The 20491-nt window shown below is 38.3% G+C and overlaps 2 protein-coding genes across 2 annotated transcripts; both read right to left on the bottom strand.

The window, feature by feature from the left end:
- Positions 1-842: 842 nt before the first annotated feature.
- Positions 843-3705, bottom strand: LOC108667219 (transmembrane protein 14C). The gene is made up of 3 exons (XM_018154217.2): positions 3521-3705; positions 2054-2243; positions 843-1299 (listed from the first exon to the last, which is right to left on the bottom strand). Exons 1-3 carry the CDS (start codon positions 3609-3611, stop codon positions 1236-1238), a joined length of 345 nt encoding a protein of 114 aa, XP_018009706.1. The 5' UTR covers positions 3612-3705; the 3' UTR covers positions 843-1235.
- A 2636-nt stretch (positions 3706-6341) lies between these two features.
- On the bottom strand, positions 6342-20491 carry LOC108667241 (protein mono-ADP-ribosyltransferase PARP3). Its single transcript, XM_018154243.2, has 11 exons — positions 19728-20491; positions 15595-15871; positions 14842-14995; positions 14119-14283; positions 13214-13308; positions 11948-12121; positions 11391-11492; positions 10830-10918; positions 9489-9658; positions 7958-8122; positions 6342-7411 (listed from the first exon to the last, which is right to left on the bottom strand). The coding sequence occupies exons 1-11, from the start codon at positions 19796-19798 to the stop codon at positions 7242-7244; spliced, it is 1632 nt and encodes a 543-aa protein (XP_018009732.1). The 5' UTR covers positions 19799-20491; the 3' UTR covers positions 6342-7241.

Raw genomic sequence — 20491 nt, 5'->3', positions numbered from 1 at the left:
TTCGAGACTGTAAAATTCTGTGAATGTTCTGAGATGATAAGAATCGGCGACAGGCCTACGGCCAACTAAAAGCTGAAACCGCTATTATTATTATTATTATTGGCTTCATTCTCAGTCAATCAGGTGACCGCTAGTTGGTGACCAGCTACTGGCCGCTCAACGGTCGCTGAAATTCTACAAGCCACTTCTCCCCACTGACTTCTGAAGCAGCCATTGCCCAAAAACAGGGTTTTGACTTTTCATCATTATGGAAAATCAGCTTGAAAAGTCGAGACTACATAATGGAAAAATATTTCTATTTCAATTAACGTGACAAGTAAATAAATTCATCAGACACTATATTTAACCTAACGTGAAGTAGAAGCCCTCAGGATTATAGACGTCAACATTGCTTGTTGAAGACTGCTCGTCTTGTTCTTAATCAGACCGCGCCAACAAACTGAATAAATTAAGTCTTTGGGTGGACACATTTCAGCAGTGCATGTCCGCCTGACATCAAACTTCATGTGGTTGAGAAAATCAGAATTTATACTTTCTTGGCCAACAAACTTACACAAATCAAAAACTTGATAGCTTTCATTAGCGAAAATCATATCAAAGGAAGAGCACGCAATATTCGTCTATTTCGTCAGCTTTAATTAACAAGACATGGATTCATCCTCCATGTACCGTTCTATTCTTGATCGTCTAGGCCACTCTAGGATCTATCTTCTTTCACCTGCATCGAAACCCATTAGGTCAAATGAAGAAATTTACGGCAGATCAAGCGTAGAGAACAAAACAGGTGCTAGAGGATTGTTAGGCATGGTATCATATAATCATGGCGAAATAAAACAACGAAAAACAGTATCAAAGTTTTTATTAAAGATTAGACGGAACGGGCCATCAGAGAAATTATAACTTCAAGAAATGTATGACGAATAACATAGACCACGAATATTTGTGCACAAATCTAACCTTTAAAAAATAGTGCGTTTGAACCTCAACACAAATAACGGGAGCATACGAGGCCAATTTTGAGCTCGTTATGAGCCATTGTGCAAGTGGCTCCTAGAAAAACTACGCCTATGACGTCACTAGGGTTAATAACCTACTGAAGTTGACTCGAACCTCACCATTTAGTTCGATGAACAAGTGGCGAATAATTCGCCAAGAAGCAAGTCTCATGAAACATGAATAAAAATGTCGAGAAAACTACTCATGTTCGTAAAGTGGTTCAAGTTGACCTGAAAGGCTCAGAACCGAGAGTCAGGCAGCCACCCCATGGCGCGGGCACCAAGTCTCCCAACGTTCAGCAAACTGCAACGAAATGACCAATTCTTCAGGACCCTTCGTGCTAAAAACAAACTACATACATTTTGTATATTATTGACTCTTTTCAGTCACTATATTTATACGTTTACAAATCAAATAATGCAGGAAGATAAAGAGACTTATTTATGATATTCATTCGAAATGACTCGCACGTCCGTTTGAACCGGCGACGGTTGTAGTGAGTACAGGTAAATTTTCCAGCATGCATCAATCAACACAAAAATTAGCAGAAATGAGGATGAAAGTACCGGTATTCACCCGAGATATTGGAAAGAAACCTAATCGTGCTTTCTTGCGAGTCCGCAGTCAAACGATAAGCGCTTGGCAGCCCGATAATATGCCACAGCTTCGAGGTATTCTAAAGTTAACAATCTCAGTACTAAATGGTAAGGGACCATAGTCTGCTCAAATAAAATATACGAATATTGAAACTTGATTGAATAACAGACTTGATAGAAATTACCGTAAAAATACCAAGGTGGCGCTTGGTGTAATACGTACGAAACTCATCCTTGCAGGTCATAATTGCTACAATTTTGAATTTTCATATTTAAGAATATTTCTACTAATGTTCTTGGTATGTGAATGGTAACTTAAGTACCACTTTTGGTTGACAGTTACAAGACACTTAACAAGAAATCCGCTGAGACAGACTAAATTATCGTCCGCAGGAAGCTATTAATGATTTAATTAATCAATATTGAAGATAAATAATAATTATTTAAATAGTGGCACATACCTGAGCGTAGTGATGAGACCGGCAGGCATAAATTTGCCACTATTGTAGAACCTGGCGCCCATGAAGGCCCCCAGCAGGATGGAGGTGCCTAGGCTGAGCTGGTAATTCTTTGGGTTCTCGCTGAGCTGATACGCGCCGTAGCAAAGGGCGGTACCGAACACAATGCCAGCACCAAGGGAGGGTAGACTTCCTGTCAATAACATGCCCTCTGCTTATAAACTGGCAACAACACTACGAGCTGCCAACAGCAGGCACTAAGGTGCTGAATCAGCCGCGCCAACACAACAAGCAGTCCAGTATTGTAAAGCGCCCATTGCGCTTCAGCGTTTGTCGTTATGACGAAACACAGCTTCACAACAAATGAGTCGATGACACAAGTTGAGATTATCGTACTAGAATTCGTATTGCGCATCCACCTCATACAGTTATAGGCATTCACGCAGTATGCGACGTCGGCGCCTTAAAGTGCTTTTGAACACCCACTGCTTTCGGTTCCTGGATATTAGAATCAGCAATTTTTTCATTGAAAACCTCTATAGAGTAGTAGTAGTATTATGGTTTGCTAGCGCTTCAGCTGTCAAGCTATTTCGCACCGAAGGTCAAAATATAACATCGCCAAAGAGGCGGAAGGTCTCAATTATTCAAAATCTCAAGTTAGTTAGTTAGTTTAGTGGCCAAATGGTTACTAGCGGTTGAGCTATTTAGCTATCTCGCACCGAAAGTCAAGATGAACATCACCATAGAGGTGGAAGGTCTCAATTATTCATCACCCACAAGGGGCGGAAGGTCTCAGATGTCCAGCCCGCTGAAGCTGGCTCGAAAGAAGCAGCGTTAGCATCTCAAAGAGACGAAGTGACAAGGAGGGACAGGTGAAAAGCAACAGAAACGAAGACACTCGAACAAGAGGTCGCTTACACGGGACGTCGGCCGCCCGCACGAGAGAGAAAGAGAAGGGAAATGTAAGGAATCCTACCTACATAATAACTTAACCCCACAACTGAGATCTGCAGTCAGACACCGCGAGCTCAACGGCGGGGCGCTCAGGAACAATCCCCCTAGGAGCGCGAGATCCCATAGGACTTCTGACGAGCACAGACACACGTCAGAAGTCCCCCCTGAGGGGGAAAAAACCTCTATAGAATATTATTGAAAACGTTATTTTTATACGTAAAAAATTGCAAATAATTTTTGTACGTTAGTAGTATTTTTTAGTAGTCAACTCGGGTTTTTAATTTCAACTTGATATTTTTTTCTGAAGAATTAGTTTTTCTTGCATTCCCGGACTTTGAAATGACGGAACTGGTTTCCAAAGTTTTTGACACAAATAGTGATGAGTACATAAAAAGAGATGCTAATAATAATAATCGTGGCCAAATGACTGGAGAGTACAATATTAAAAATTCTACAAAATCACCGCAAGTAAACAGAGTCACAATGAATAGAGAGATTCATAGTGAATAGACTGACCTGCCTTCAGGTAGCCGATTGCTCCACCAACAGTCACCGTGAGCGCGTATGCATAACCGATGATATCATTATTATGGCGGCGGTCAATCATTATACAGATTTCCTATCGTGCCGTTGTCTGGAAAATTTAGGAATACTTCATTTGGAAGAGCAGAGAATAATGCAGTGCTAGGAAAACGTGAAAATTTTGTCTAGGAAAAATTTCGTATACCCTTTTGGCGTAGGTAGAACGCGGTGTGATAAGTTCGAGACGTAGTCTCCTCGAGCCAGAAGAAGGCGCGCAAGAAATCTTAATTAGTTTGTAGAAAAATATTGTATTGACGAAGAAAATTTAACCCTATGTTTACAATTTGTTTCCCATCGTTCTACCCTATCGTATCCAAGATACTTTCACTAGCTGTCTCAAAAACTAGTCTCACTCAAAGCAGAGATAATTGGACTGATTTTCACAGTAGAGCATTCATCAGCCAACATATGGATAGTTTATACGATCCAAAAAAAATTGTCACTTGAGTCAAGATATGCAGTTTACTAAAAAACCAATTGATGCATTGATGCCGATTAGAAAAGGTTCAAATTTGTCACTCTAGAAATCAATCTGCATCTACAGGCTCGAAGAGGCTGTTCACGCTGCAAGTTATTATCATGTGTTCTACGTATATTAGGCCAGACGATGCTTCGTTTACACAGACGTTTGAAGTGAACGTGAGTTGAGATTTTGACGGAATTTGCGACTCGGGGTCCGGGGGAACGTTAACTCCCCTTGAAGCCAGGGGCCTCTCCCCTGCGGCAAGTCGGATGAAAATGTTTATTCGAGAGCTAGGGAGTTGAAATAATTATTCGGTCATTGAATTAAACCTACGCTGTAACAGAATAAAATGCCTATTGAAATGCTAGATTCCCACGATATATAAGAGAAAAAATAAAACTCAGTACTCACTGCAGTGAGTGACAGCGCGCATTTTCTCGTCGACGAAAACTTAAGGTCACGGACGGACGGGCAGACGGACGGACAGACAGACGGACATGGCGAGCACAACAGTGCATTTTTTCCATAAATGAGAAAATGCGCTAAAAAGTGAGCAGCATGGCCCATGGCACATTACCACAAACTTGAAACAATTCCATCAAGAGTATCTTGGAGCTAAGTATACCTCGGTACCAGAAAGATGGCTACCCCCTTTGGATACCGGAATAGGGAAAGCTCGTCGACCAGCACTGCCGCACAGACGAGCTTCACGATCAGCTCGAGAGGACAAAAATTAGCAACGTTTTCACGCTTTTTATTTTGTGACACATTTGCACCCACACAGGTAGTGATCAAAAAATACATCAATAAACACTAGAGTAACAAATTTGCGTACATGCTTTTGTCTAAAAAGCCTTCCTCCAAAAATGAAGAAACTAGTTAACAACTGTCAACAACTGTCAACAATAGTACACACAGGGACGAATGCAAATGGAGGTTTGCTCAGAGACGAAGCCTCCACACGTAGGTAATGCTCTACCACAACAATTTGTTCCCTGCTCAGCTAATGTTGCGCGTAATTATTTGAAATTCTAAAAATGTATAGCTCAAGCATATTGGAATGTGAGAAACATGAAAAGAAATTTGAAGGTTGGTAAAATTTGTGATACCCTTTGGAAGTCAAGACTTGCAATAATCTAAAGTTCGAGAAGACATGATACCTGAGTGAAGAATACTGACACAGAAGTTTATAATGTAATTTGTGAGGGACTTGTACACAAGATTCAATTTTGTTCCACACAACGAAATTGCAGAACTTTGTTTCGTTCGCAATAGAATACAAAGAAAAAAATTTGTCAGTGGGTCATTCAATAATCACGCTTTTGTGGTAGATTTAACCCTTGTCGACTGCACATGTATAATTATAACTGCACTCGTTACGATTATAACCTTATAAAATTATGCAATCATACAAAGGGGAAAATCACAACACGAATGTTTTGGTGAGGATGCACACACGGAACGATAGTGACGTTGTATAATTATTAAGTTTATCACAACACGAACTTTTTGGTGATGATGAAATTCAGAAATAAAGATTGAACGCATATCAACTAACTTTCCAGTACGAGTTCAATACTACCATGAGAGAGCAGTAATTCAAACCTTGTAGGTACTGCAGAGTAAACAAAAGATTACATTTATAAATTAAGAAGTTCACAAGCAAGCTGATAAAAAATGTAATTCTAACACCCAAATACAAAAAAGAAAAAAAATGCAATCATTGAGAATCGACGCTCTTCTAAAAGACATCACAAACGTGAGGATCTAATAGAATATTTTTGATTTTGCCTGGTAGTGGAGGACATCTCATAAAATTTTAGTTTATAACATACAAACTTCAACAAAAATATTAATTTCACCATGGGAATCGACTAGAGTATAATTTGGGAAGTAAATCCTGAAAGCCCTACTTGCTTTTCAATAGAACATGTATAAATACAACAAGACTAAAAAATAAACAAATCAAACAACAAATTAATAAACAAATTTAACAACAAATTTATAAACAAATTCAACAACAAATTTAAAACAATTCAACATAAACTTCACGTTCATTAGCAAGAAGCTGCACAGAACTTCTAACGAACTATTCTTAGGTGGACCACAAACAACCACAACTTCAGAGCAGTGAGACACGCTAACTCAACTCAAACTTGCAATTAGAATTGCACACTAGTGTTCCCATTCGCTGGATGTATGCTAACATCCTAACGAAGTTTGAATTATACTGACTGGTGTTACGATGTTGACTATGGGAGCAAATGGGAGAAAAAAGCCCTAAGTTTTCTTGTCATGTGTTCGTGAATATAATCAGTAAACATGAGAAGGAACCTCGAAATTAACCGCAAGTTATGAGGGATTTTCAATGACTTGATCGCAAGCAAGGGGGGATTTTTAATGACTTGATCGCAAGGGAAGGGAGATTTCTAATGACTTGATCGCAAGGGAAGGGGGATTTCTAATGACTTGATTGCAAGGGAAGGGGGATTTCTAATGACTTGATCGCAAGGGAAGGGGGATTTCTAATGACTTGATTGCAAGGGAAGGGGGATTTCCAATGACTTGATTGCAAGGGAAGGGGGATTTCTAATGACTTGATCGCAAGTGAAGGGGATTTCTAATGACTTGATTGCAAGGGAAGGGGGATTTCTAAGGACTTGATCGCAAGGGAAGGGGGATTTTCAACGACTTGATCGCAATGGAAGGGGATTTTTAATGACTTGATCGCAAGGGAAGGGGGATTTTTCAACGACTTGATCGCAAGGGAAGGGGGATTTCTAATGACTTGATCGCAAGGGAAGGGGATTTTTAATGACTTGATCGCAAGGGAAGGGGGATTTTCAACGACTTGATCGCAATGGAAGGGGGATTTCTAATGACTCGATCGCAAATGATGGGGATTTTTAACGACTTGATCGCAAGTGAAGGGGGATTTCTAATGACTTGATCGCAAATAGAAGGGGACTTTTAGTGACTTGATCGCAAATGGAAGTGGATTTATAATGACTTGATCGCAAATGGAAGGGGATTTTTTATGACTTGATTGCAAGTGAAGGGGGATTTTTAATAACTTGATTGCTAGTGAAGGGGATTTTTAATGACTTGATCGCATGTGGCGGGGGATTTTTAATGACTTGATCGCATGTGGAGGAGGATTTACAATGACTTTATTGCAAGTGGAGGGGGATTTTAATCGGTGAATTTGAGAAGGAACCTCAGCCGTGCCTGATGCTCGTTGTAAATCAGGTATTCGCTCTGTATAAATCCACTGTCTTTGAACTTGGTCTGCGGCACAGGTTTACCTACCGGCACCACAACCTTCTTACCATCAAGCTCCAGTGTAACATTCTTCTTCGGATCTGAAAAATGGTGAATGAATAGAAAAAACATGTAACTGTCTTCTTAACTTAAAAGCGAAAATATCACCAGGGGCTAAAATTATATGATCTTGATTGAGAAGGAAAACAAAATTTCCAAAATAAATATGATAAAATTAAATTTGCATGAAGTACTCGTATTTAAACAACATCATTTCATAAAACCATAGTATCCTTCTGATTTTATGCGACAAAGATCCCGAATATTAACGAGATAATTCCTACAAGTAGAATTATTTGATAGATGACACATGACACGTCTTGGCAGCCTAAATGATTGAAGTCAGTAAGGACAACATTCTGGAAACAATTATTTTTCAGGCATACTTTATGAAACACAAGTAGCACAGTACTAAACACCAAGAAAAAACGCTCTTGGCGTCCTGATAACAAAATTTCAACTCCAGGAATACTTATCTTGCGTCGTGACGTAAGAAAAAAAAATTGCGTCGTTACGTATAAAGATTAAAGCACATGCTATGATATTTTCCTAGACAGATGATACACCACACGCAGCTGGGCACCTACCAGGCTCGTTCCTGCCTCGAGCCACAATGCTATTGAAACCCTCGGGTGCTGCCCTCAGTAAGCTGTTAGACGCGGTGATCTCGTGGCTCTTGCCCAGGGCCACCTCCACCAGGAACATGAAGCGGATGTTTTTCTCTCCTTCGAACAAACCATAGTGTCCACAAGCTGCGAAAAAGATTTCCAATTAAGACGAATAAACCTGCAAAAATAGTATAGGAAAGGTAGAATTTCATCACATGCTTCTGAAACTTTTCCTGTGAAAGTGAAAGGTAACTGCTTAACAAATATAGAAGCGTGATAACTTTATTCATATTGCTCTATACTCGCTGCAACTCATTACTACAATTTAGAGTCATCAGGAACCTCCGCACTGCATTTACTATAAAAACTACTTGAATAAATTACTGCTGTTATCTTATCTAAAGTTCAACAGCACCTTGTCTGCCCACTCTAAAGAGTAATGACGCACAGCGTCATTTTGAATAAAGTAGGTAATATTGAACATGTATTATGCATAGGTGTTACGAATGCTAAGAATGTGGGTCGAAGCGATATAGCAAGTGTGTAAGGCGTGGTTGTTTCGAGACCGTGGGAACGAGTTAGTTCACGTGGAGCGTTGGCAAGCCCAGCGCGGGGGAAATTCCAGTCGAGGAATGCGGCTTCACTTCGAGGGTTTAGGCTTAACTGTGCGCGACACCAGCGTAAAAAAAGGCCTTAAAATTGGCGCCAAGGGCTGTTCTAAGGAGGTGACCGTCACGCAAGCACGGTCTGCAGTCAGCGGACTTAGCAACGGCCGCAGCCGTGAGGCCTGCGGTTTGCCGTTTTCGAACATTGACGGTCGCGAGAAACCTAGACTTATCGAGGCAACTACGAGTCCTGTGAGCACGCCAAGAATCAACATCAACACTACGGCTGCGACTCAGCTGTGAGACAATGCGAGAGGGCCGCGAGTTGTACAACGACTATAACGCCCGTCATCAGAAGATTCAAGTTTTCGAGCTCGGCGCAAGAATTATCATCGGGACGGTCACAGTCATCAACCGAAGTACGGTCGTCATAAATTCTACGGTTAGACCGGCCGTGAGACATCACTGTAGCGCGGGAAATACGGCTATGAAGGCAGAGCAACTGTAAAAGGGGACGCGAGAATACAGCAGCGGTACGGCCGCTGAACCTACAGCCGCAAAGTGTGCGTGTATCATACGGTCGTTTGCAACAGTCGTGCGGCTCAACGGAACTGCAATGTATCAACGTTCTGGTAAATAGAGAGATTTTAGTGGTGTAAACTGGTTCTCAATTTTGATTGTGTTCAAATTACCTTTTTCATGTACTAGAGATTTTTGTTAACGTAGGATGGGAACTTAAATTTCTCTATTTAGTATGAAATATATTTCTACATTGTAATGACGCGTTGCATCATCTGCCCACTCTACAGTGTGGTGACGCACAGCATCATCTGCCCACTTTGCATTGTAATGACGCACAGCGTCATCTGCCCACTCCAAACTGTCCCCCCACTCTGAAGTCTCACTATATCCGCTGCTCTTGCTGTGCTCCGAGGCGAAGTATATGCCGCGGCCCACCAGGCCCCCGGAGTGCGGCATGATCCGCAGCCCCGAGTTGAGGATGGCAGCGACCACCGCAACGTTCGTGCCGTGCCACAGCAGCTTGCGCTCCTTCAGACCGTCGTTCACACTAAACCTGCTCTCAAAGTATTAAGAAAATGCAATTGTTTTATTGTCATTTATCAAGAATAAAAAAATTACATAACCTATTGAAAAAAATCAATTTTGAAGTTCACACTGGAACTAAAATGTGGAGTAATGAAGAGATCAATTAAATTTGTTTTCTTGCTCACTGTTCTTGCAAGTGTACATTGTATATGTTTATCAAATCTTGAGTTCTTGTAACAAAAGATGAAAATGAGTATGCCAAATTGATGGCACAGCAAAGAGAGACTTCCCGAAGAAGCTGTTTCATTTTCATTGAAAAAAGTTTAAACAAGAAAAAATGAAAACAACCCTGCACTATTGGGAGACACTGGACAGCGAGCAAAAATAATACCAATTGTATTGATCACTATTGAGCTGAAATTCAAATCCTTAAATAAAGATTTTTCTCTTCTCAAATATTTTTTGTTTATACGAGTATATCTTTTGAATCTTGGTGAATAAGCCACACTAAGCTCGGTTCTTTTTCTTTCAATTATTGCTTTTTAAAAAACATTAAAAATTGTCATCACATCAGTTGTCTTGACTTTAGGAGAGACGTTTTATTGGTTGGGCTTTAGAAACAACGTTAAACGACACCGTTTTTTCTGTTTTTGCAATGAGTTCTGATGACATTGCAGTCTGTGACAGCAGCCTTTCACCTTAAAAACCCACCAATTTTTTATTCGGTTAATCACTAGGATTCACTTTCCTCATTGTCTAACGACAGCACCGCAACTTCCTCCCTTAATTATAATTCCATCATCCCCTTAGTTACCTATTCCCTGGTTTGCATGCATGACTTCACCGCAACTTCCTAAATCTAATTCGATCTTCCTACCATAAATCTAATTCCATCTTCCTACCTGAATTTAATTCCATCTTCCTGTCATAAATCTAATTCCATCTTCCTCTCTGAATCTAATTCCATTTTCCAGCCATAAATCTAATTCCATCTTCCTCCCTAAATCTTATTCCATCTTCCTGCCATAAATCTAATTCCATCTTCCTGCCATAAATCTAATTCTATCTTTTTGCCATAAATATAATTCCATCTTCCTGCCATAAATCTAATCCTATCTCCCATAAATCTAATTTCATCTTTCTTCCTGCATTCAATTCCATCTTCTTCCGTTGTTCAAACGCTTAGGGCAGCCCATCACCTGTGACCCTCGTTGGCGCGGTCTAGACGCCACACGTCGGCCAGCTTCCAGCCGCTCTGCGTCGTGCCCGCCACATATCGGCTGATTACCTGTCAATAAATAATGAACATTAGTCACAATGAAGCAAGTAAATTAGCCAAAATATATTTCCGTTTAAACCAACGTTTATAGTTACGTTGGCCAGTATACATTACGGTAAAAAATATATACATTACACACGTGAACTTGATTTGCTGATAACTCTAGCATTTACGAATATCTGGTCTATACGAGAAAATTTGAGCTCACCATGCCAGTCATTCTTGATTCATCGAAAAACAAACCAAAATAAAATTTCATTCAAGACAAACTGAAAATAAATTCATATAGCATTTGTTCATATATATCATGTAGGTACATGAACTCTATATCTACAGTAGGAAGTATGCACATATTTGTAATCAAAATTTCAGAGTTTTACAGACATGAGGATATATCTAATAAAGCTTAAACTTTGAAGAGATAAAAAAAAATTTTTAATGAGACCTTAATGGCTTATATAAATAATGCATAAAGACTCACCTTGAACTCTTCCGACGAGTGAGGTACGAGCTTCATGTCACACTTCAGAGATTTGTAGTGCTTATCGATGGGATTCTCTGCCTTTTCCTTCTTTTCGGTTTCCTGAAATATGAAAGTACTAAGTTTCATTCTCCCATAATAGCGCTTACGCTGACAAAAGGCCACGATTCAGGCCCCTTGCGCCTTAAATATAAAAATAAAAAATTTAGGCAAACAACTGAAAACAAGATTCTTGAGGTATCGACCCAATTTTCCCAGAAAATGATCTTTAGAAATAAATTACGATTTGAATGAAGTTTTTTTTTTTTGCAAGTACCAACTGCATATGGTTATGCGGAAAACAGCACTCAACACACTGGGACTAAAAATCAAGGTGGATGAAAACTTTTGTGGCATCCTATGACCCGAAATAAGGTAAAAACAAAGGCTGAATTAACTGAGCTTCGAAATGTGTCAACTTCCGTCATTAATCTGCCCAATTTTTCCCCGTTGACTGTTGCATCAACTGCGTAAGATCATCCCAAAAAAGAATCTTATAACTGAACTACAAGTCTCACGTCTGCGCTCTGCAGACTCTGCGTGAGCTCGATGTCACTGAGGGTGAGCATGACGTCCTTCTTCTGCCTGATGACGTCCAGGGACTGCAGCACCGGCGGCTTCATGCGGCCGAACGCGTGCGGGATGAGAGTGTAGAAGCGACTCGTGAGGTTCGCTATGGTCTCGAAACTCTCCTAAAAAGGATGTTTTATAAATAAATCAGAATTTCTGTAGCAATTGAATTTAGGAAAACTTAATTGAGCTAATATTCATGTACGAGATGAGACAACGCAGAAATTCATACCTGCGTAATTCCATTACATATGTTATTTAAACTCAATTCCAGTTCAAAACATCCTTATGTTACACCAATCAAATTCAAATAATAACCAACACTTTCGTTGAATTTAATAAGTGTCCAATTGAAAGATAATCATAAATATTTACAAAACAATAAATCATTCATAATCAGTTTATCTTACCTACACCTGTTATAATGTTTCCACATTTATATACCGTAGGTAAAGTGTACTCATGTACTTCACCTTAAGAAATGATTTAACGTTTATAGCAATTGAGAACACCGCGACATCAAGATAAATAGATATTGCATTCTAATGTAGTATATATTTATGGTTGATTTATATAGCATTTCTCTGTTTGGAGAAGAAATTACATTCAACAAAGATATTGTCACAATATATGTAAAAGCGTGCGGGACGAAAGCACAGAGGATTTTGCGATTTATCCAATTTTCTATTCATGTTGAATTTAAAGCCAATTGAAAAAAAGTAACTTTCAAGGACCAAGAACCTTATTCGAGGAAATAAGAACAAAGCACAATACATATGGATGACTACATACTGGTCGACAACTTTAATGCGAAGTGCAAAACTTATGTGAGAAGAACTAGGTACTCTAGTAAAACCATCATCAACTATATATATACATGCATTATATATAGCTACAAACATGAACATTTACAGGGAATAAGCACGCCATGGACATGCAATATGCATCAACACGATTGTTATCTAGTAGTTATAAGCTGAACTCATAGAATTTTTGTTCAACACTTCATTAAACAATAACAACACCAAGATGTGAACAATGTAAACCATCAATAGATATTTATCAGATGCAGAATGATTTCCTTTTGCACATCACCACTTGTTGAACAAGAATGAAACTGAGACTGCAAAACCCTATTACGAAAATGATTTGGAGAGGCCAGCACCCGTGCACACGAAACTGATTAATTGTCCATACGAGAGAGAAAAGCTTACAGAGTTCTTGACAGCCTCTTCGATGTCAACAAGAGCTGATAGGCCCTTAGCTATTTGGGTCTTGCTCAGCTTACCCAGCGGCATCTTGCGAATGTCTGAAGAGAGGTAATGATCATCAACGCAGCATTCAGCCAAGATAATTGCTGTTAACAACCAGTTCATGTCTAATGCTTACAATAAATTAACCTAAATTATACAAACCTTCAACAGAAACGAAACTTCATTTTGTACTGAATATTTTTCAAATCAAGATCAACATCACTAAACTATAAGACTTCATTACATGAAGACTTCAAACCTGTCAATTTAGTCACACATGTTAGCATGCTACATTGCCATATATATCACAAAATATAAAGGTAATAAATCTAGTATTATAACTACGGACTTAGGTTATAGCAGGAAATAATTTTAAAGAGAAGCTAAACATACAACTATTACAAAGAACTCATGGGTAAAACAAGTAGAAACAGACACATGATGAGACTAGACAAGAATATATACAAATAATAATTGTTCCTATATTCGTGCCTGAAGCTAATTACTTCTTGACTTGCATGACCACTGTGAAATTCTACTCAGCTTGCAGTAGTAGTGAAGCTAAAGTGATCTAGCAATAAATAACATGTACTATAATGTCATAGAGAAAAATATATTTTGAACAATAGTTTTCTGACGTTAGTAAATTCATTAGGTGGTACATAATTTTGCGGACAAGCTCCATTACCAGTTAAAAACATAAACTTGTCATTTTCTCATGTTCTAAATTCTTGCAAACAAAATTCCACCTACAGAAACAACAATCAACAGAACAACAATCTACAGAAACAAGCAAAATTGCTACTATGCATAAAATCAAACCAGATTAAGAAGCAAAATTCAATGAAAAAGGACATTAGTCTCACCAAGATTCATCTCAGTCATCTGAGCTTCAAACATGTTGCTGTTGAATAGCAGTTTGATAGCAAGCTGGGTGCGATGGTCCAGCTCACTAGGCAGCATATCATCCGTCTCTTTCTTAACCTCCTTCTTGACTGCAGCACTGCTGTCCACGGTATCTTCTGTGGAGTCTGCTCACAGAAAACTATATTTTAAATTTGATTGATATTGACGACTAAATGAAGACGTAGACACCATAATTTTGGCGAAATGAATTAATTAATTTTATTGTAATTATCATAGACATGTCTGTGTTAGATCAATGGAAATGCTAGAGCATATGCCAAACTTATGAATCACGAAGACAAATTATTTACTCACTTTTTCTACAAATAGCTTCAAGTGAAGTTAATAGAATAAAAAACGTTGTTACATTCATAAAAAAGTTATTTACAAGCATACAACGTCACAGCCACAAGGACCTCAAAACCTGAATTTTTTCCATCAAGAAACCGTTGAATAATTTGCAACTTCCAAGCCAAATATTGACTTTTAATGCACATGGAAGCGGTAGTAACAACTTGAAACATAACTGTTCCAATTTACAACATAAAATCAAAACCACCAACAAGCATTATCTGATTTAGAATAAAGTTACTACACTCATTCTCTCAATAACTTTTTCATCATACATTCTCCCAATAAATCTTTCATCATACATGAAGTTTGAAGAAAAAAATTAATCTCACCCATGGCCAGCAGTGTATACTTTTTTGTTCTTGGGACAAATTTCATTCGGTTCTCCCATTTGTTGCCAGTTTTGTCTGTGAACTTCTTGCAGAAATTCTTCACAGCTTCTTCCTCTGATGTAAATTCAGAAAAGTTCATTTGTCCAGTTTCACCCTGGAAATAAGTACATATCAATTTTTATTGTAAAGAAACAAAAAATGGAACTTCAAACAGAAGAAAATAACCAAATTAGTTTAGCTTGTTGACCCATTCATATTTTGCATGATAAGTTACAGCAACAATAAATCACTCACTTGAACTACGTATCGAGATTTTAGGGTTTTTTAGGAGCCTTCAAAATTTCAAGTCGCAAAAATTTTGGAAAAATAATTTAGGACAGATGATTGAAAAATCAAGTATAGTACGTATATATGTACATATATACAGGTTTGGTTGAAGACCAGAGCGTACTTTTTATTTACGATTTTCTTATTGTTCTTTTCGATAAGCCGAACAAAATTTCTAGCTGGAGCTTGGAGATCAAAAAGTAGATTACCGAATGACATTTTATTGCTGTCTTCAACCAAACCTGTATAAATGAAGAACTTCTGCCTAACTACACTAATGTACATATATATATATGCATATTTTGACCTAGGGATATAAGCCATACATATAGGTAGGTATATATATATATATGCCTACCTATACCACATTTGAAATTAATATTCAATACTACGGTATTGTGCCAAAAATGCAAATTTGGAACTTACCACTCTACCCCATCGATTAAAGACATGATACTTTTTTCCATTCTTGGCCATCTGAATCACATAGAATTTATTGTTGTTATTGATGACATCAGCCTGATTGAGCATGCAGGCATAGTCTTGATGTGCCTTGCCATTGATCATGCCAAGGTGGTTGGCAAAGAAGGAATCTAAAGGCACATTGTGTTCTCCAGTGGAGGCTTCAGAAGATGCTGCAGCTTCAGCAGCTTTCCTTATTTGAGTGTTTTCACTGTCCGCACGAGGAAGCTTTGCAGCAGGACTGAAACACAAGATCTGAATCAACATAATTGAAAATCATATGATAAAAATGACCTGGCTACAACCATTACATAGACAAATGACAATAAGATAATTATAAAAGTGGCAATAGAAGTACTTTTGATTAAAACTTTATTCATACATCAACCATTCAGCCAGCAGACAGTATATGAATAACTTCAATGTACAAATGCTACTACAAGAATTTATGAGCAATTCTAATATTCCTTTACTTTAGACTCTAGAGCATTTTTCAAAATGATGTATACTGAAGGAGTGAATCAAGTAGAATGGTATGGTAGGTAGTATTGGGCACTGGCATATTAGGTTTCTGAGCCCAAAATGTTGTTTTTCAAGCTTTGTCCTCAGATTTCCTTGCCTTCAAGATGTGTTGTCAAGAATAGTATATATTAAATACAATACCAAGGCATTTAAATTGCATAGGTACCTATATCATATATTAGATCTGAAAATCAAATGCTATCATAGATGGAAAATTAGGCAAAAGCCACCCATGAATTGAAAGAAATGCTCATGAAACAGAATTTTGCAAAATGACCTGCGAAATGACCCGTCCCTTTTACCCGCAATTTTCTAAAACTTACTTGCCCAATTTACTCCACCTGTCCCTTATTACCCTGTTTGATGGTACTTATGTTCCCGCATGGTTTGCTTTGTGAGATGGATCTTTTTATGACTCTTAACTGAAACAATGCTGTTAACAGATTGCTTTAAATTTAAGTTAAAGACAGAAACTAATATTGGCACACAAATAAAAAGTAGGAAAATATTTAAATGTAGAAACTATTTTTAAGGTTATGCAAGTTTCATTATTCTTCACATGCATTCATAATATCAGAATAAAATTTTTTATGTATTATGTTGAAATAATGTTTATTATGAAGGTTAATACTCAAACTAGGAGTAAATTTAAACTTAAGCAGTCGTACAAATGAAGAAAACAGACATTTTGTTAACAAACCATGGCATTTGCTAGCATAGCATCACCTCTTCCTCTTCTATCAGAGTCAAATGATCTTTTGCTGGAGGTGGTGTGGCCCAAGTGTTCTGTTCAATTCTTTTCCTAATCTGAATTAGCAAGTGCCTAACTCTACTTCAGTACTGTAAAATGGGGTAACTTAGACTGGCGGGGTAACTTAGACCACTTTTTGTTTTTTAACAAAAACCCCCAAAACTCAAAAACTATTTGACATAGAAAAATTTTGTCAAAAGGCATTAAAGGTCTAATACTGAGGCTACATAACACAATAGAAAGATTTAAAAAGTTTGCATATCTAATAGGTTAAAAAATTAAAAATGTTGCATATCTAATAGGTTAAAAAATTAAAAATGTGACCCATGAAAAAAGCTATTATTTAAAGCCTGTCAGAGTACCCCCTCATATTTTTTGGTTAAATAACTCCAGGTTTTGATGCATTGTAGTAGAACTCTTCTAGTTACATATGCAAATGACAAATTTTAGGAAAGTGTCATAGTTTGCAAATGGGGCCAACTTAGACCACCTAATGTCAGCCCTGATGGGGTAACATAGACCGGCTTGGAAGTCAATATAAAATTACCATATACCGGTATAACATATTTTATATTTGACAGCCTATTTATGTTTTTTCTTTATGTTTCAGACACTACAGAGTCTTATATATGGTAATTTTAACTTAATTTCCAAGCCAGTCAATATTTACCCCATCAGGGCTGCCATTAGGTAGTCACATTTCCCCATTATGGGGCGGCAACCCCCATTCGCAAACTATGACACTTTCCTCAAGCTTGTCATTTGCATATGTAACTAGAAGAGAGTTCTAGTACAATGCACCAAAACCTGGAGTTATTTGGAGTTATTTTACCAAAAAATATAATTGATTTTACCACCCGGTCTAAGTTACCTCAAGAGCTGGGGTAACAAAGACCATCACTATTTTGAAATTACATAAAGACTATGAGAGGCAGGAGCCAGCAATTTATGGTGAGTGAAGCTAGAGTAGTAGTAGACCTGTATTTTGCACGTTTCAATTCAAGTTTAATTTAGCTAGTAAAGAAATGGCATCATTTATAAAAGAAAGTGGTCTAAGTTACCCCATTTTATGGTACTTGGTGTTATCACCACACCACCTTCATCAGTGGCCTGGGCAGCCTTGCAGGATTTTGCAACCATTGGAAGCAAGTAAGATATTTTACTGCTCCATTTTTTAGTTTACTTCATGAATGACTATTTGTGTATCTTGTATTTGCTTAGGTATAAGTAAGAATTAAACTTTAAAGTCTCATAGTGCCATGATCATGGTGGAATGGTTGCCAGGCAACACAGGGGAATTCCAGGAAGTGATTGTTCATTTAGATTAACCAGGATGGCAGGAGTGCTCCAGCTCCACACTTAGCCTGAGGATAAGGGGAGCTGGGGAGGGTGTTAATTTGAGGGCAAAGAAATGCTAATTGTTAAGGAAATGACAGTGATTTGGGTGCTGAAACGCTGTAGAGCACTCATTGAAGGCATTTTGCTCCTTTTGGAGGGATCAAGCTCCTATTTTGGCCACCATGCCCCTCAGTAGTTACTAAGTTACATAGGTACAACGTACAAGCTCATTTAGAAGGCATTTAGAGTTTAGACTGCCACCACTGTCCACTGGCCCACCAGACAAGGCAAGGCCTATTTAAAATGGAAAATCACTGCTGGAATTACTGCCCCCTGCAGCCTGTCACCACTCACCAGGACTGAATGCACTTTGCCAAGAACCAATAACTACTGCCAATCCTAGCTAGAATTGCATGATAAACAATTAAACACCTGGCAGCCTGACATCATTCATGAAATTTCATTCAGAATTTTAAGGGCAAATAGTTCTTCTACAAGTGGGAAGTGGCAAGACCTTCTCAACTTCTCATCATATGATATGAAATTGATGAGGGGGCATTTGAAATTTTGAAGAATGCATCAAAGTTCACTTCACCCTATAATATATATACCTATATACCTATATATATTTGTCCGGCATCAGATTGATGGTTATTTTTACAGATAAATCTACCTATACTTTTCAGGAATTTTGTTTAAATTGCAGTAAAATCTAATATGTTTAGATCAAAAGGGTATTATTGCAGATTAACTACATCCAAAAAAAAGGGTGTTTTTTTTTTTGAATTATATGTTTTTTGGGGTGTAGATTACGAATCTGAAATCCATTTTTGGCGGTCGGCATCGGAAAACCGATTTTTTTCCGACCCAAAAATCGCGCTAAAAATGCCTAAAATCTGCGAAATCGGCGAAAAATTGGACGAAAATGTTACCCGTTGCAGTGCAACGGGTAACATTTTCGTCTTCTTTGTCCATAAATCTGGAGATACATTGCCACATCGAGAGATCACAACCTAACGCCAACTCGCAGGTTGGGTTGGTTCGCCCAGGTTCCTTTTAGATCAAAATGCTATCTAAAAAAAGGAACTTGGCTGACTTAACCCAACCTAAGAGTAAGAGCTTTTTGTAAAATTTCGATGAACAATCCGAGTATCCGACCCTTTATATAAAGGTGAGTGGGTAACGTAAGTTACGTAACCCCCATGTTAGTAAGTCGCAAAAAAAATCGGTTTTCCGATGCCGACCAAAGGTGAGTGGGTAACGTAAGTTACGTAACCCCCATGTTAGTAAGTCGCGAAAAAAATCGGTTTTCCGATGCCGACCGCCAAAAATGGATTTCAGATTCGTAATCTACACCCCAAAAAACATATAATTAAAAAAAAACACCCTTTTTTTTGGATGTAGTTAATCTGCAATAATACCATCAAAAGAATCATGAAAATGCATTGAAGCCATTGGTTAAAAAATTGTAAATTGTCAAGCTTACCCAGATTCAGATTGGTCATCTTCTTTGATAGCCCTCTTCCCTGTTGTTTTAGCTTTTCGGCCTCTGGCCATTGTTTGCAATTAAGATGTAGGTATAAACAAAGTACGCAGTAGTTAACAAAGACTGGAAATTCAACTTGAATTTGAATACATTACAGTTACACTAACGGACTAACCGTCACAACGTAATGATGCTATTTAAGCAATATGATAATTGAGCCAAATGTCGTTGTTGCCAAGTTTAGGTAATTGACACAGGGTCACACCTAGGTAATAAGGTTAATCAACTGCATGCTCGAAGATTAAATAATTATAAATCAGCACATCTTTGTTTCTCTAATAGGATTACGAAAGCTTCGCAGGATGGACGCACCAAAAGTTAATTTCTAACCTCTTGTGATCTACTGTTAGGAAAACTAAATATATGTTCTTTGATGAATCATAAAATTTGTGATGTCAGAACTCAGAAGCGCCGACCAGCCTGATCTGACACTCTTCGATCGAGACTCAAGAAAACTCTGGCGGTCAGGCGTAGGGGTGATTGATTGATTGATGACGGGTTGAAGGTGAAGAAGTCACGCGCAGACCGCTTGCAACACCTGGACTCGGCATTCAGCAATGATTATTGAATTCGAATCTACATCTTCTCACTTTCAGTTCGAAGAAGAAGCAGCGATATATAGTGTATAACTTTTAAACGGCAGTCCCAACGTACGTTTGGATTTGGCTATCGGCGGCCGGCGTACAAGTACAACTAGACTAGCG

The sequence above is a fragment of the Hyalella azteca genome, unplaced genomic scaffold (genome assembly GCF_000764305.2).
Source record: "Hyalella azteca isolate HAZT.00-mixed unplaced genomic scaffold, Hazt_2.0.2 contig16463, whole genome shotgun sequence".
Taxonomy (NCBI): Eukaryota; Metazoa; Arthropoda; class Malacostraca; order Amphipoda; family Hyalellidae; genus Hyalella; species Hyalella azteca.
The sequence above is the reverse complement of the archived record's forward strand: the minus strand, read 5'-3'. Positions and strand labels throughout refer to the sequence as shown.